Source organism: Gambusia affinis, linkage group LG16 (genome assembly GCF_019740435.1).
Source record: "Gambusia affinis linkage group LG16, SWU_Gaff_1.0, whole genome shotgun sequence".
Lineage (NCBI taxonomy): Eukaryota > Metazoa > Chordata > Actinopteri > Cyprinodontiformes > Poeciliidae > Gambusia > Gambusia affinis.
The window spans coordinates 13,642,292-13,658,086 of NC_057883.1; the positions used below are offsets into that span (position 1 = coordinate 13,642,292).

Genomic DNA, 15,795 nt, shown 5'->3' on the forward strand with positions numbered 1-15,795 from the left:
TGGCATTCTCAAAACTAATTCAGAAAATGTTAAAGAAAGAAAATACTGGAAATACAACAATATTCTGGACAAATGTACTCTGAAGGGTGTTATATTGTCTCCCACAGATTGATTTAACGTTTCTAAGGGCATAAGGGTTATTGAATCATTTATACTTTCTCAGGGTTTAAACACGACATAAGAAATAATTTAAAACATTATTAAGTAAATGTTTGTAGGAAATACAAACAATTCTGAAAAAAATAAAATACAGAAATGTAATTTCCATCAGCATCAAACATTCCCTTGGTGTCATTAAAAAAATCCTGTATGAGATCTTCCAAGAGCTCAGACAGACAGAATGAATCAGATCACGCTGCCAAAAATCACAGCAATTATGTTTTAGGAAAAAAAGTTAACCAAGACCTTAGTTTTGTCAAAGTAGAATCCAAAACCACTTCTGTAGAATATTTTAAAAAGAAAGGAGACACACACCCTTTGTCAGACTAAGCAAAGACGCTGACAAAGGATCTCCTCCATCCTGCCAGACCTATAAATATTTAGAAGCATCGGAGCTTAAAACAGTAACAAATACTCTCCAGCCTTCTATAAAAAGGCTAGCAAGAGGATGCAGGTAGTAGACGCTGCAGGGATTGTTCACTGTTTGCTACCAACTCTACTTAACCTGACTAGAGTTGGCTGCTGCTTGTGTGCTCACTGACATTTTCCATGCATCCCAAACTGCAGCAAAACAACACACAGGAGACCAACAATAGTCTTAAATGACTTGAACAAAAGGCAGAAATCTTATAATGCTGCAAATACAGGAAGAGCAGTAGTTGCAATTTAGATAAAAATCCTTGTTTTAGTGTGACAATAACTCTATTTTATGTTTTTTTTCAGGTCATAAATAATATTACACAAACATAACCAGCTTAAACAGAACATTTAGTTTGGAAATTATGTTTATTACTGTCCAAACCAGCCTGGCCCTCTAGAAAGAAAAGTAATTGATGCATTTCTTAAATCATTATTACCTACATTTTTGTGTTCAGTTTTATGACCCAGACCAAAGACAAATTACTATCTAACTTGTAATATAACTGTCAGCTAAGATTTTCAATAGCAGCATAATGTGAAATCTAAAAAAATTCAAGAATTTTTTCAATTTTTTTAGAATCTATGTAGAGAGGATCACCAAGATATTTCTAAGGTTTTCCGATGTTAGAAAACCACAGTGTGAGCACTTAACAAATAGAGAAAACATGCCAGAGTGGTGAACCTTCCCAGGAGGCTCTGGCTTACCAAAATTATTTCTAGAGTTCACTGAATAGTAGGAGGTTACAAAAATATCCTAACTTAATATCTAATCTGGACATGCATACTTGCCGAAGGAAAACTTAGATTTCATGGTTCAACAGTAAAAAGAGAGAGAGTGAAAATGGTTTCCATAGAAAAGTTCCTAGACCAAAGCCACTGGCTGATCAAATGGCTTTACTCAAATTTGGCACAAAATAGTAAACATTATGATCTCCAAGACTTTTGTAAAAATGTTCTGTGGACTCAGAGCAAATAGGAAGGAGGAGCTTTCCCCCCACCCCATTTCAATTGGTTCAAATTAACCCAGAGACTTAATGAAGAACAGTTCAACATCCAGCTGTTGGTCTGCAGCTGGATGACTTCAATGAATTTGAATTCTTAGCCACGAAGTCTGCTTGATACCAGAAAATCTTGATGGCGAATATTCAACCCTCAGACAAAGGCAGTGATACTTAACCCACCAGTAAGTCCATCTACAAATGGCATAAAAACAATTCTTCCATAGTGAGGTGGAACACACATTTCCAGTTATCATAAACACGTAAAAGCAGCTGTTCCGACAAAGGGAGGTACAATTACCTTTTTTACGCAAAGTTGGCTTGGATAGCTTTTTCCCCTTCTTAAAGCTAATCATCAAATTTTTGGCAAAACTTGCAACAAATTGTGGCTTGTTTTGTCAGTTTTCTTCCAATCGTGTTCTGACAATGAAGATGCCTAAAGACAGGGAAAGAGACTTTCACTCCACAAAACTGGCTTGAAGAGAAAAATAAAGAGGAACAAAAGTAAAAAAAAAAAAAAAGGCAGATCAGATTTTTGTCATCTGTGAGGACAAACAGTGGAGAAAAAGAGGAAACATCTTATTTTGGTAAAATGGTGACTGGTACTCTCTACCTCTCTGCGCTGAGACAATAGGCAAATCGGGTGCGTGTGTGTGTGCGTACATGAGCGCCATGCACTTTTCCATTCTCACTGACCTGAAAAGTTCTGTTAATGCTGGATCCACAGGCACTGAGGGAGAAGCAGAGAGAGGGAGAGAATCATTATGAAACGGCACCGGCTCCAGCTGAACACACAAGCCATAACACACATAAAGGGAACCTGCTGAAATGTTGATCTCTGTGACTTCTCGTCTGCGTAGGTTTGCCATAAAATAAATTAACCATGAAACACTTGAAACACTTAAAGCTGGAAAGCTGTGGGAATAAGTCAGTCAGCATCTAATAAAATTTGCTTTATTTTAATGTTAAAAAGTATATTTTTATTATTTCTGTTCACAAAAATAAATGTACTCCGTTTAATCTTTTTAAATGGCTTAGATTAAATAACTTTGCATATATTAGCATGTACTAAATGCTAAATTATACTTTTTTTTTCTTCATTTATGTTTTAAATATATTTTTCTAATGTTTTCAATTTTGTTTTCATCCAAATAGGTGACAAACAGCATCTAATTTATGTATTTATATAACTTTTCAAGGCGAGAGGTTTTGACCACCCACAAGCATAACTTGGTGGGTTTCATAAAAGTTGAATTTTGGCAAAATTGACAAATTTAGTGAGAAATTTAAGCAAATGCATTTGATAAAAGATTTTTCATCTTAAGCACCTCATCTAAGAAGCAATATACAAATCATCTCATACAGTTTCAGAAGAGATATGGTGACATTTGTAATTGACACACATCACAGATGTTTGACGTTTAAGAACAAGTCATTTGATCAATAGCAATCCACTGAGCAACATCAATGTTGAAGCTGCACAGTAACTTCATTTTTTATATAGCTTTGCCTTAGACCCTGGCTTTTTTTTAAACATCAAATGATTTTGTCTTTGTAATTTCACTTATATGTCAAGCACAAAGAACTGATTTTTTTTTATTTTTATTTTTTTTATATGAATTGTAGATTTCAAGGATGGTCAGACACTTATCATGGCAACACTTTGTGGTAAGCAATCACACATGTGAATTTTACTGGTAAAAGTAGAGATGACACAACAGTGTCAGAATATATCTGGATGATTATTGGGGACACATATTTGCTTGTATTTGTAAAATAAAAATTTGACAATACTCTGCATTTAAAAGTGATAGGGTTGTAATTATGAGATCAGTCCCTTTCTATTCTTGTTTGTTTTTTTACCTGCCGAATATTGGCTTATTCACATCTATAATTAAACCTCCAAAACAGATTTGAATGTCAAATAATTATCGACTTTCAGGTGCAACGTGATCTCAAATGTACAACCACAGTCAAGAATTTGTTTAGCCACATTCTGTCTACCAGTACACATCCAAACCAAAAAGGAGTTACATTATTTTTAAAAGTAAAATTTCAGTGAATTCTAAACAATGTCTACATTGAACCAAGATAAGCAAAAGATCCAAGCTGTCAACTGTGTTTTACACATTGAACTAACTGTCGGTACAGATATTATGCTGGATAGATTTTTGCCATTCTTGATAATTGAAAAGTATTTTGTGTTGTAATTTTGCCCAATGCAGTATGTTATTCTTTGTTAACCATGCCTCACTTGCATATCATTTTGCTGATGTTACACCTGAATTCCTCCACAGTGGGGAAGCAAAGGATACTTATTTTCTTCTAAGTCCATAAGTTCATGTATGTCCTTACTAATTGGAAATTAAGGTTAAAATTAATTATACTAAATTCTACTTTTTCATGATATCCAAGGGGCATCTTTGTGGTAAGAGCACAACTCATATTTCAGTGAGTTAATTGCCAAGGGAAATAGCCTGAGTGTAAGTCAATTTGCAGTCATGTGTGGCAGTTTGGTTGGAGGACATGTGTAGTGATCAACAGCTACAATTTATTTACTTAGTTTTTTCTTTGAAAAATACAAATTCAACTGTCACGGAGGCATTTAGTTGTCAATAAAAAAAAACAACATTGCAACTCAACTCAAATTTTCAATTGTACTTTAGATGAAACAAACATGCTGCTTCAGCTGCCAGTAGAAAACAAAAATTTGGAGATTAGTTTTGACTAAATATTAAAAGTTTCTTGTATAGAAACCATGACTCACAATGTCATATCTAAAGTGGGGCCTTGAAAATTAAGGAACATTTAGTGATGTTTCTATGGGAAGTTATACAGTTTAACAAAAGAAAACACTGTAGTTTATATAGTCCAAAATGACCAGTAATATCAGTATACTTTATGAGCTAACATCTTGCTGGAGGAGTGCATTACTTTTGAGATTTTCATAAAGATTTTTTAAATTTAAATCAATCTTTTTTTCACTCTTTTTGGAAAACGATGATAGGCACTTCAACACAGGTAGTAAAAGATGAACCAAAAGGAGCATCATCTCAGCTTTTATTTAATTTTATTCACTTAGAAAACACATGTCCTCACCTTTGTCAACAACATAAAAGGGAGCCATTGTTTTGCGAACTAAAAATGAGAGGTATCTATTCAATGAAACCCTCCGTTTATTCTGATTTGTGGTCCATGCCACTGCGATTCCTGCCAATGTTTTATTTTGAACAAGGCGTTGAGAAGGTGGACTTCTGTTGCTGTTAGATACATATAAAGTGAAGATAGAGGAGGAGTGAACAGCGAGAGAAAGCAACTGGAGTGTAACTGCTCAGGATCTGCGCGTCTGAGTGTGTGTGCATATACGTGTTTGTGTTGGGAGAGTGAAGGTCACCCTGAATAGAGGTGTGTGTTTCTGTGTGTATCTGTGCAGATACCTTTGGAGCGTGTGCGATGGCGCTTATCGTCTGCATCCACCTCCATCTGCAAAAAAAGGCACAAACAAGCTGTTCAACACAACAGACAGACCGGTGAAATTATCTTTAATTTGGATACATGTTCTCTCAGGTTCAGAGTGCTATTTCCACCCTGTCAGGCATTTCAGTTCGCACCTGATGTGCCAGAAGGTTTCATGTAGATGACTGATGGGCAGCATTAGTGTGAATGATTAAAGTGATTTAGAGACTGCACAGTCGATTTTTCTTATTTTCTTTTCTTACTGGATAGCTGTAACCCGGAAAGCCTTTCTGTGAGCCCATCTGATGAATTGACACGAACCCAGCATGCATTAGATGTGATTCAACGTAGCCTGTAGTTGCAGTCCCCATTACATCCCAGCTCTTACTAATTTAAGGCATTTACATTAACAAGCAATAAGATGTAAGATAATTAACTCAAACAACTAAATCGGGCAAAATAAAAGTGCCAGAAACCATTTCGAAACAAAATTTTAATAATAATAGATTTTATTTATAATGCCCTGTTTATTGTGAGATTTCAAAGAGTTACATACATAAAACAAGCTATTATAATTTCAACTCTATCCAAGGAGTAAATATCCTGCCAATATTTAAAAGTATCTTTGGTTACTGCAGTGAACTTTTTCATATTCTGTCAAGTTACTGAATACGTAGTTTTCATGCTTATGCTATCTCATAAACCTCTGAGTCCTTCCGAGAGCCACTGGATTCAAACTGACTTTAAATTAAACTTGGATGGACTCTACTAACTAGATCAGTTCTGAAGTGATCTAGTGATCTTGGTTGTACCAGATTGTATTTGCAGTTATCCACTAACTGCATACCACACTCGTCATATTTTTATTTGAAGAAAAGAAATGCAAATAAATTTATTATATGCACAACTTTGTTGTTCTGCCACATAAAGTCACAATAAACATATTGAACGTTTGGTTTTAAAATAAGAAAATGGGGAAAATGTCAAGGTTCAACAAAGATTTTGCGGGTTGAGCTACATTACAGATCCCACAGTGTAATCAAGAAGATGTCCTTAGCTTATATGCAACCTTACTCTTTGGGGTCATTCTTGGCAAATCATATGACATTTAAACATAGTTTGGTCACTTTTATTCTTGAAGTGAGTTTAAAAGTTTTGTAAAAGTCTTTTAAATCTAAAAATGTTTTCTTGAAACCATAAGTACCACTGGGTGCCAAACATCTCTCTTTCATTCAAAAAGTATCTGCTTCAATAAGTCAATAAATTATTCCCCAAAGTCTCTGTGGTGTCATTAGGAAGATCCAATCCTTCTGATCGACAAGCCAGCTGTCTTTTAAATATACTTCTCCAGTTAAGTATATTGACCTCCAGTGTCCCAGTGGAAACATTTTGGAAATGACTGGTCCAGCCGAGCTTTATCTTCTCTCACAGGTTTCTTGAGAAAGCAAGCACTCTAGAGATTTCTTGCTTCTAACTATTATGTAATGAAGTATTCTGACTAATTTTAAAGTGAAATATTTTTGGAGTACACATCCATTTTCAAAACACACATTTTCCAGGGTTTTTTTTTTCTTGTTGCTTTTTTAGCTTTCAATTTCTCCTATGCTGAAGTGATGAAATTTGAAATGGCCTTTACTATTCTTTAAGTTAAGGTAGGTGGAGGTAAGAATCTTCTTTCTTCTGAGAATATGTGCATTGCCTGCTCTTCGGAACCAGGTTTATTATCTGAGAGATAGCTCAAGATAACCTAAATTACTCTACATAGTTATGCAGTTACAGGCTTAGGCTGCTGGTGGACACAATATCCACTTTTTCTCACTCTGCTACATTCTCCTACTACTCTCCAATTTTTTATTACAAGTGTTATTTCAGCCTTTAGCTCTATGTTCTCTCTCTGCATTTTTTCTTCCTAAAAGCTAAATTGTGTCTAGTGTTCTGTTTAGCTGTGATACTTTCCTGAAGTAGGACATCGGTAGTGCTATTTTTTATTCAGTATGGAAGTATGGAAACCGGCATATAGCATATTTACCTGACTGTGTTTCTGTCCAAGAAAATGCCACTCAAAGAGCTACTACCGCCTTTAATCTTTTGACCTAGAAGGTATGTTAAAGAAAAGTGTTTCTGTGTTTCTTTTGAATAGGTTTTGTCTTCTCAAATCCCCAAACTGATGGCCGTTCACACAGTCAAGTTCTGTTGGGGTTTTCACCTGTTAATAGGAGATTTTTCTATCCAGTGTCACTACATGCATGCTCATTCTGGCCTGCAAAAAGTCCTGTACTTGTATGGTGCTCCAAAGCACTTCACACTACATTCAGTCATTCCCACATTCACGCACATTCACACACTGATGATGGCAAGCTACTGAATAGTAGCCTCAGCTGCCCTGAGACAATCTTACTGTATGAGGGATGAAAAGTAAATGTTTCACAATGTATGTGATTGTCTACTGTCATTACATTCGACGAGTGAATGCTGTCAGTGTGTCATTTGATGCAATCTGCTGAGATTACTTAGAATTTTTTTAAACAGTTCAAATTAACTTATTGAAAAAAAGTTCAGTAGGATCCACTGTAATGTCTGTACTTAACTTTTAATCTGTCTGCATATTTACGTGCTTTTTTTGCATTAATGATATTAAACCATTAAAGTCGCTTTCACTTCACCACAGCTTTTTAGGATAAACTTAAAGACTCTAAAATTATTTTGATGAAGATTTATTTTAACTAATAATTTTGTCAATTTGTATTATAATTTACGTTTTCCATTCCACATACAAATTACTTCTTTTTTGTATCTGAATTGAAGAACTTTATAATGCTGTAATTATATGATGCAAAAGCATCATGTAATTACAGTGACTATGTTTCGTATGTGGTCTGTGATTACAATGACTGAATTGCCAGGGGTAAATTATTTTTTCTTGGAAATTACTCAAAATCAACATAAATTCCACAGAGACTCATATTTTTGCCAGAACTGATGAACTGACTAATGGATAAGTTTGGGAATTGCCTTCAAAATCTTCACTGTTAACCCTTTTCCAAAAAGGCTTTAGGATATGTTTAATGAATATTCATATTTTACAATTTTTCTTGCTTTTTGACTGAAATAATGCCAGAAATATGCATTGTGAATTTTATTTAGCATCGCTTGTTCTTGTGTCCAGAAAATCGTAAAACTGTTTGTATATTCATTTTGTAGTTGTGTTGATTTTTCCTCTAAAAACTGGTTTATGACACAGAATGTTCAAGCTGTTTTTACACCAGAGTAAGCATTTTCCTGACATCTTTTACAGCTATCAGACTTACATATTTCTTTCCTATATAGCTTTATCACCTCAACAACAGATCATAAATTGTGAAGGAACTTGAATGCCAATGAACATTCTTCTGTTATTTCCAGATGCCTCTAAATATTCATGCTTGCCAGGATTGGAAGATGACGGGGGCCGTGTTTGGATGTCTCGTTTTATTCAACATGATTTATTAACAGCATGCTTGCTTTACTGTAGAGCCTCTCAGTACTAATGGTGTGTTTCTTTATGAATGCCTATAAATGTTTCAACGGGAGAAAAATAAAAAGATGAAACACAAAGATAGCTTATGAATCTTCTCAGTGTAGAAAAGAAGGGTGCAACATATGGGATTTTGGTTGTGGCAAAGAATCTGTGGATGAGGAAGTGAAACACACATTTGAACTATTTCTACATATAATGTACAGTTATGGAGGAGAAAAAGTTTTTATGACTTTCAATATTATTGTGGGTTAAAATAAAGTAAATCCCATTATTCAATAGTTTGTTCTGCCTTTTCCTGTAAAAAACATGAAGAATTAATCTGTCTCAAAATATAGTCTACACATTTTTGAGTCTACCTTTTGTAGTAAAATTGCTTCATGTCAGTGATATTTTATTTGGTATTTGTTTTTGCGAAAGCATTTTAATCAAGTTGAGGTTTGGACTTTGACTGGGCCACTGAAAACATGATTTTCTTTTTCTTAGTCATTGTGTCCTACATTGTTACATTGGCTCTAGAAGAATTTAGTATACATAGCATTTTATGGTCAATTCAATAACTGCAAAATACCCAGGACATGCGGATGTAAAACAAACCAAACTCAGTGAATCACAAGTACTATGCTGTTTTTTCCCCCAATCAAAATACTGCGGAAACCATATTTTTATTTGTTTTTAATCCAGGTTTTGTGATTTCCTTTAGATGTACAATTGCAGACCAAAATAAAGATACTACATCCATTAGAGAGAAAACATCCTTTCTTCAGAAAGCCATTCCAAACAAGCCGTTTTTCAGCCATTTTCCATCTGAGCTTTAACATTTTGATGCATGTAGCGATTAAGATAGAGTTCTTGGGTCTCTGGCAATTTTCCTCACTACTATGTACTTTAACCTTGGAGAGGTAGCCGTTTTGAATGTATACTTCTTGTGAAAAATCTATTATACTATTGCATGATGGACTTCAACATTGTTTGTTCCAGTTCAAGAACATTTATAATCCTCCTTTAGCAAATAAACATTCCAGTGGGAAGGAGAGATTGTGCCGTTTTAGCATTTATTTATGTCACAGAACAAAAAAATCTGTTTCAATGTGATGCAATTCTTTTAAAGCTCTATTTTATTACTACGATTACTTGTGACACTTTACAGGAAAACAAAATTTTGCTTTCATTTATTTTTTCCTAATTGAGTAGATTAAATGATTAAGTAGCACCCTTCATTAAAAAAAAGAAAAAAAAAGAAAAGAATGACAAAGTTATAGCTGTATTTCAAACTTTTGCTCCAAATGGTAAATAAAAGGCAACAGCTGCGTTTTAAAAGAGAAACTTGTTAGAAAATGACTACTGGTATAAGAAAACATGTACGTTATCTGATGGTCTTGAAGGGTAGTCCAAAGGGATAATTCATAGTGTGGAAAATTTAATTTTGTGAATTACTGCTCCATTTTCAAAATAAATCAAGGATAAAGTAGAACATATTGAAGAGGAACATTATGATGTGCTTGGCATGCCATCCTCCAAACTTATCTGTTCCTGATCAGATACAGCGATCAACAGCTGCCAGCTAGCTGAATCCAAGGCTTAGGAATGTTTTTCCAGGCATCAGTGGCTCACATCACAGTGGAGATGTATTGGTATTAACTCCGGTTTTGCTTCAAATACATTGATGTTTCTATTGCTTGACACTTGACTTGGCAGTACATTCATTTAACAAGGACAAAAAAGAAGAATCTAAGAGAAGACTTCAAAACAGCTGCAAGATTTGAACATATTAGCTGTTGGTTTGAACCATTTAGAACTGATGCAACATTTGGGTTCAACAGTTCCTAGGCATTGAATGAATTAAAATGAAAAGCAGGTAAAAAGAGAAAAAGAGAGAAAGAAAGAAATAGTCTAAGCCTTTAGATACAAGTACAAGATTTAAAATTCAAAAAATGTTAAAGACCTACTTTTGTAACTAGGTCTTTAACACCATCTCCAGTTGAATAGTTGAAAACAACAGCGACAATAACAGCAGCAAATTCTTCGCCTCCACTTTCTCGTCAGAGCTGAGCCCAGGAAACCTGGAGGCGTCTGACGTACCGCACGCCACTGTGGCTCACCGTATGTCGCGGCCCTTCATACCCTGTCTGGCTTTTACGGTCTCTTAGGACCCCATGAAAAAATGTCACAGCTATAATGAAGGTTAGTCTGCTTATTGAGGATTAGTTGAGGCCTGCTCCTTCCCCCATCTGTGTCTTCTCAATTAGACCCCTGGATCAATGGCTTTATATTCTGAGACAAACACACAGTTATGCTGATCCACAGCTTCAAGACTCACAGAGCTGATCAAATCTGTACCATTGTGTATGTTTCTCACAATGAGCTTTGGTTATTTTTCTACATTTTGGTAAATAAATAAATAAATAAATAGAATAATTACTTTATTTATAAGGTAATAAATAAAAATGTATTATTTTGTAGAAAAAAGAAGCTTTAGCCATTTTTCTACATTTTGGTAAAAATAAATAAAAATAACCACCTCTTTCAAAAAATGTTTTAGGAAAAAATAAATAATGGGATTATTTACCTTTTCATTTCCTCCTCTTCAGTAATTTAAACCTGCAGCAAACAGAATAAAAAAAAACTCCAGGACAATATATTCAGCTTGACTTTTTAGCTTTTACAATGGCCAGAATGTTGTTACATTTTAAATTTGCATACATGTATATTTGTTTTTCCACAAAGTCATATCATGTAGTATATGCTTCACAAATATTTTTTTTTCTTTTGAAGGGACTCAGAAACTTTAAAAAGTGCCGTCAAGAGGGAGGAAATAACTTTTTAATTCCACAGAGATATTGCAAACAGCAGAGGTTTAAATATCCCGTGTGTTTGCACTGATCAAAGACTGCATCAATAGAAAGTAAAATGTAAATTAAAATGACTTTCTTATTATTAATAGGTCTTCACCGTTTGCACGGAATGTCTTTTAGTCTTCCTCAAAAAGTTGAAAAGAATAAATTTTACAAGAAATAAAACTTTATTATTATCACTGCAATATGATGCATGGTACAAGCATTTCCTACTGGGTCATGAGGGAGTTGGGGCTCTCAGACATCAGCCTTAGCAAGTTGTGCTATTGTCACAAAATTTTGAGACAATGTGCTTAAGTCATGTGGCTCCCAGCTCCACCTTAAATCGCACACATGCTCACATTCACAGGATGCTGTTCTGCACAGAGCTGCAGTGCAAAGCTGCACAGGCATTATCGAATTTCACTTCAAACACATATTTACACCATGCATCGTGTAGTGACAGCAAACACGTGTGCCTGAGCGATGCTAAGTGCATCTGAATTAGTGTGAAGGGTTGTGGCGATAGCATCTGAGTGGCTGCTGAGCGAGAAAGAGGGTGAAAGCGACGGAGGTAGACGGGCCAAAATTTGGCACTGATTCCTAAATACTGCGGAAAATAGCTGTGGTTGGTTGGGTAAGGGCAGCTGTGCAGCACTCAAAAGCGGTTAGAGCGAAAAAAGCTGTGATTTGAGCACAATAAAACTATTTATCAGCTGGCCTGGTGATGCCAAAATGCAGCTGTAGTGAAGGCTTTTCTGCACAGAATGCATAGAGGTCCTTCCACAAGTGTTTACAACACTTTTTCCCACATTTGTCCTGTAACAACCACAAACTTCAATGTACTGTACTTTGTAGGAACTTTATGTGATATACCGACACAAAGTAGCCCAGTCGTGAAGTGGAAAGAAAAATGATACAAGCTCAGCTGGAAGGAGAGCATCTGTGAAGACCGCAGATTGTTTTTAGTCACAGAGTTCCCAAACAGTCCAGAAAATTTTGTGTTTTTCCTCCCTTATGCCCTTTCATTCTTCTTTCCTAACTACTTTGCACCATTCCTTCCTTCCTACCTATTATGTGCCTCTTCTTCTTTCCTTATGTGTCCTTCTCATCTTTTCATTCCTACCTTTTTTCCTTCCTTTCCATCTGTCCTTCATAACTTTCCATTGCTGTGTTGTCCTCCCTTCTTCCTGTAAAGGAAACCTTACTAAGAGGTTTCTGTTCTTACTAATCTCTCCATCCTTCCTCTCTCTATTCTTCTTTTATACTCTTTGCTTATTTCCATATTTCTTTACTTGGTTTAGTCATTTCATATCCATCAAGTAGATTTGCACCAATTCTGGTTGGTGCAGCTCTACATTAGTGGATGCTGATTATAGAGGGTCTTTGTATCCCAAAGTGTCATAATATGCTTGCTGGTTTATTGTTAACCAAAATGTTTGTACAGTGTCCTTGGCTGTTCTGAAAGGTGCTTTATATAAAATGTGTTGTAATATTATTATTAAGTGTTTGACATTAGGCCATTTTGAACTTTAATTCCCTTCCTCAACAGTTCTAATTTATTTTGACAGAAGTCCACTACAAAAACATATTGAACATCTGCAGAACTTTTACTTTAAATGTTCATTTTAACCCAGTACTGTCACAATTTTAAATGACTTTAAGTGATTGTTTTGGAGTTTAAAGTCAATTTCGCATCTTTGTGTCGTATCAAATAGTTGTAATCCAGCAAGCAGACAAATCAAAACTGATTTGGAAGTTTTATCAAATTAAAAAAGAAATCACAGAAAAATACTAAAAACAGAGATAAAAAAAAAATCTAAATGAATTTTATCAGCAGACCCAGTACTCTCAACAATGGCACCTGCTGTAAGCCATTTACAGAGCTGGAAATCTATTCCTCCTTGTCACAAGAAACAAACAAACAAAAAGTAAAAGTAAAATAAGGATGACTCATCATGAAAAAGTTGGGTTTTGGTAAACAAACAGCACACATAGTACCAAGTGTTTTATTTTACTTTTTTCTAAGCTTTTTTTTTTTTATTATTATTATTTCCAAAATTACTTTTACAATAATTATTGTTAACAAAGACAAGGCTGTTGTACTGATATGTTTTAGATTCCTCTGAATTTCTTTGAGAACAATATAAACAGTAGAGTTCGATTGTTGAATGTACTTGAGAAATGTGATTGTGTTTGAACTGTGGAAGCTAAAGTGGATCACGTGTGCAGACAGAAAGATCTACCTGAAATGTTTTGGACTTCAGACAGCTCTTTGGTCCCGACTCCTTCTGCCACCGTGATGTACTGACGTTCAGCTATAGATGAACGGCTCACCACGTCTCCTCCAAACTCATTTTCTACACGGGGGGGCATAAGGGGAAGAAGAAGAGGGAGAGCATGCATCATTAAAATCATTTCCAGAACAATCACATTCAGGCACAGCCATGACAGAATTTGAAATTTCCTCTACTCCTTTGACTCCAGGCTCATGAATAGTCATATAGCGTCAGCTATGCGGCACGCGGCAGAGCGAACACTGATTTCCGCCATAACGACGGTCGCGTGTCGTGTGCGATAGGCTTGGCAACATGGGGTAATTAGCTAGATCTATCATCTGCAGCAGGAAGTGGGGACAAATATAGCTAATGATCCGTGCCTGCCTCCATGATTTCTCTCCTCAGCTCTCCATCCCTGGCTGAGCCGAAGGAGCAAATAGGAAGCAGAAAAAAAAAAAAAAAAAAAGAAAAAAAAAGAGGTGGGGGTCGATTGCTGTAAAGATAAAATAACCTAAAGCTCCAAAAGAGATAAAGATGGAAGAGATGAAGGTGTTAGTACTGAGCATGCTGGAGCACTGTCTCCCTTTCTTTCTTTCTTCCTGCTTTTTTTTTTTTTTTCTTTTCCACTGCTGCTAATTGAGAAGATGTACAGCAGGGAACAGATGAGGTGTTGATGGTGAACAGGGAGAATCACAAAGAAGAAGGAGGGCCCCCACAGGGGGACCGCCAGACGGACGTAACGCACACACACATTCACACAGTCATTCCCCACCTATCTCAAAGCAGCTTAAATCAAAACAAAAGCTGGTCCCTCAGGACAAACGCAAGCTCCGGCTGAGCTCAAGTCAGGCGTTATGTAAAAGGCTGTGCTTACGTACACACACGGACTTTACTTTCAACCGGCAGGGGTTCCTCCTCCACTCTTCATCATGCCACACACCTCTGCTTTCCTCTCCCTTTGTAGTGTACATAATAAGCGTGGAAACAGAGAGAGCGGCTTGTAAGGGGACAGCGCAAACAACTTTCAAAATGGCTATTAACAGGAAGCCCTAATGGGAAACAATGGGACACTCGTGCTATATTTTCATTTACTACTGCAGCCCTGCTGTCTTTTGTTTCATGAAAAATGCATCAAAGGCTGGTTTGTATTTGATTACAGCCTCTGGAGCGCCCCAAAAGCATTTTTATGAAGAAGAAAAAAAATGCAATAAAACAAACGTAAAGTGGATTTGGTTACTGGTATGTGCTACCTTGTGAATATAAAATATGTATAACGTCAGATAAAAAGAGTGTCTCCAGTGGTAAAACACACCTAGTTTTCAAACTGTATTTGACAAAATCTATTGGAGCTTAGATAACTTTAGCAAAATAAATCCCATTCCTGTCAAACTTTAAAAGAACTAGTTCAAAGTTCAGTTCACAAAGATTAAAAATGTATTTATTCTTGTTTATTGTTTACTATTTAAAATTCACAACTTAGTTTACACTCTCATAGTTCAGGTACATTAATATTTCATAAGATAAAGTCTTATAAAAATTATTGAAAAAGTTGGGAATGTCATGTAATGATTAGCATATTATTCATTAAGTTCTTCACTGCCAACCTCCTACATTGACCTACTTCTCTCTTGTTCCTTTTGCTCACATATATTTTATTATAGTATGGTCAAATTCTAAAGTTTTTATGATGCCATTTCAGTTAAAATCTGGCTGCAAAACATCCCAGTAAAATTCATTGGTGCTAACTAGAACGTTTGTTGTGCTAACCTCCAAGCACTGATCAATAGTATTTCCACAAACATCTACAAAGTATATCAGTATAGTTTGTAGGTATTTAGTGGAAACAATTGTTTAAGCATTAAAACAATAAATTCAATGTCAGTGATCAAATATGTACAGTTTAATTACAGTAGCTGCAAGGAAATTATTTGTTTTTATATAGAGAGAGATTTTTTTTTTTTTAAATAACTGGCAAGCAGTATAGCTAAATTTATTCTTCTTTTAATCTATTGCAATAATCGCACACCTGCAGACATGTCTTTCGCAGCTTGGACATGTTCAAACATAAATACTTGTTCAGTTGTTTGTTGCTTTGCTGTTATTCAGATGAAGGTTAACCTGTGATTTCAGCTGGT

At 35.5% G+C, this 15,795-nt stretch overlaps 1 protein-coding gene across 13 annotated transcripts in view; it reads right to left on the reverse strand.

Annotated features, from left to right (window-relative positions):
- myt1lb (myelin transcription factor 1-like, b) overlaps positions 1 to 15,795 on the reverse strand; it is a 121,362-nt gene that overhangs the window by 64,421 nt on the left and 41,146 nt on the right. For 11 of the 13 annotated variants that reach the window (XM_044141947.1, XM_044141943.1, XM_044141940.1 and 8 more), the window contains exons 2-4: positions 13,628 to 13,741; positions 5,015 to 5,060; positions 2,274 to 2,307 (exon numbers count right to left, since the gene is read on the reverse strand). In XM_044141947.1, coding sequence (XP_043997882.1) covers positions 2,274 to 2,307; positions 5,015 to 5,060 — 80 coding nt within the window. In that variant the 5' untranslated portion in view covers positions 13,628 to 13,741. Of the gene's footprint in view, positions 1 to 1,878; positions 2,014 to 2,273; positions 2,308 to 5,014; positions 5,067 to 11,116; positions 11,149 to 13,627; positions 13,742 to 15,795 lie in introns of those variants that run through there. The other 2 variants (XM_044141942.1, XM_044141950.1) reach the window with 2 other exon arrangements.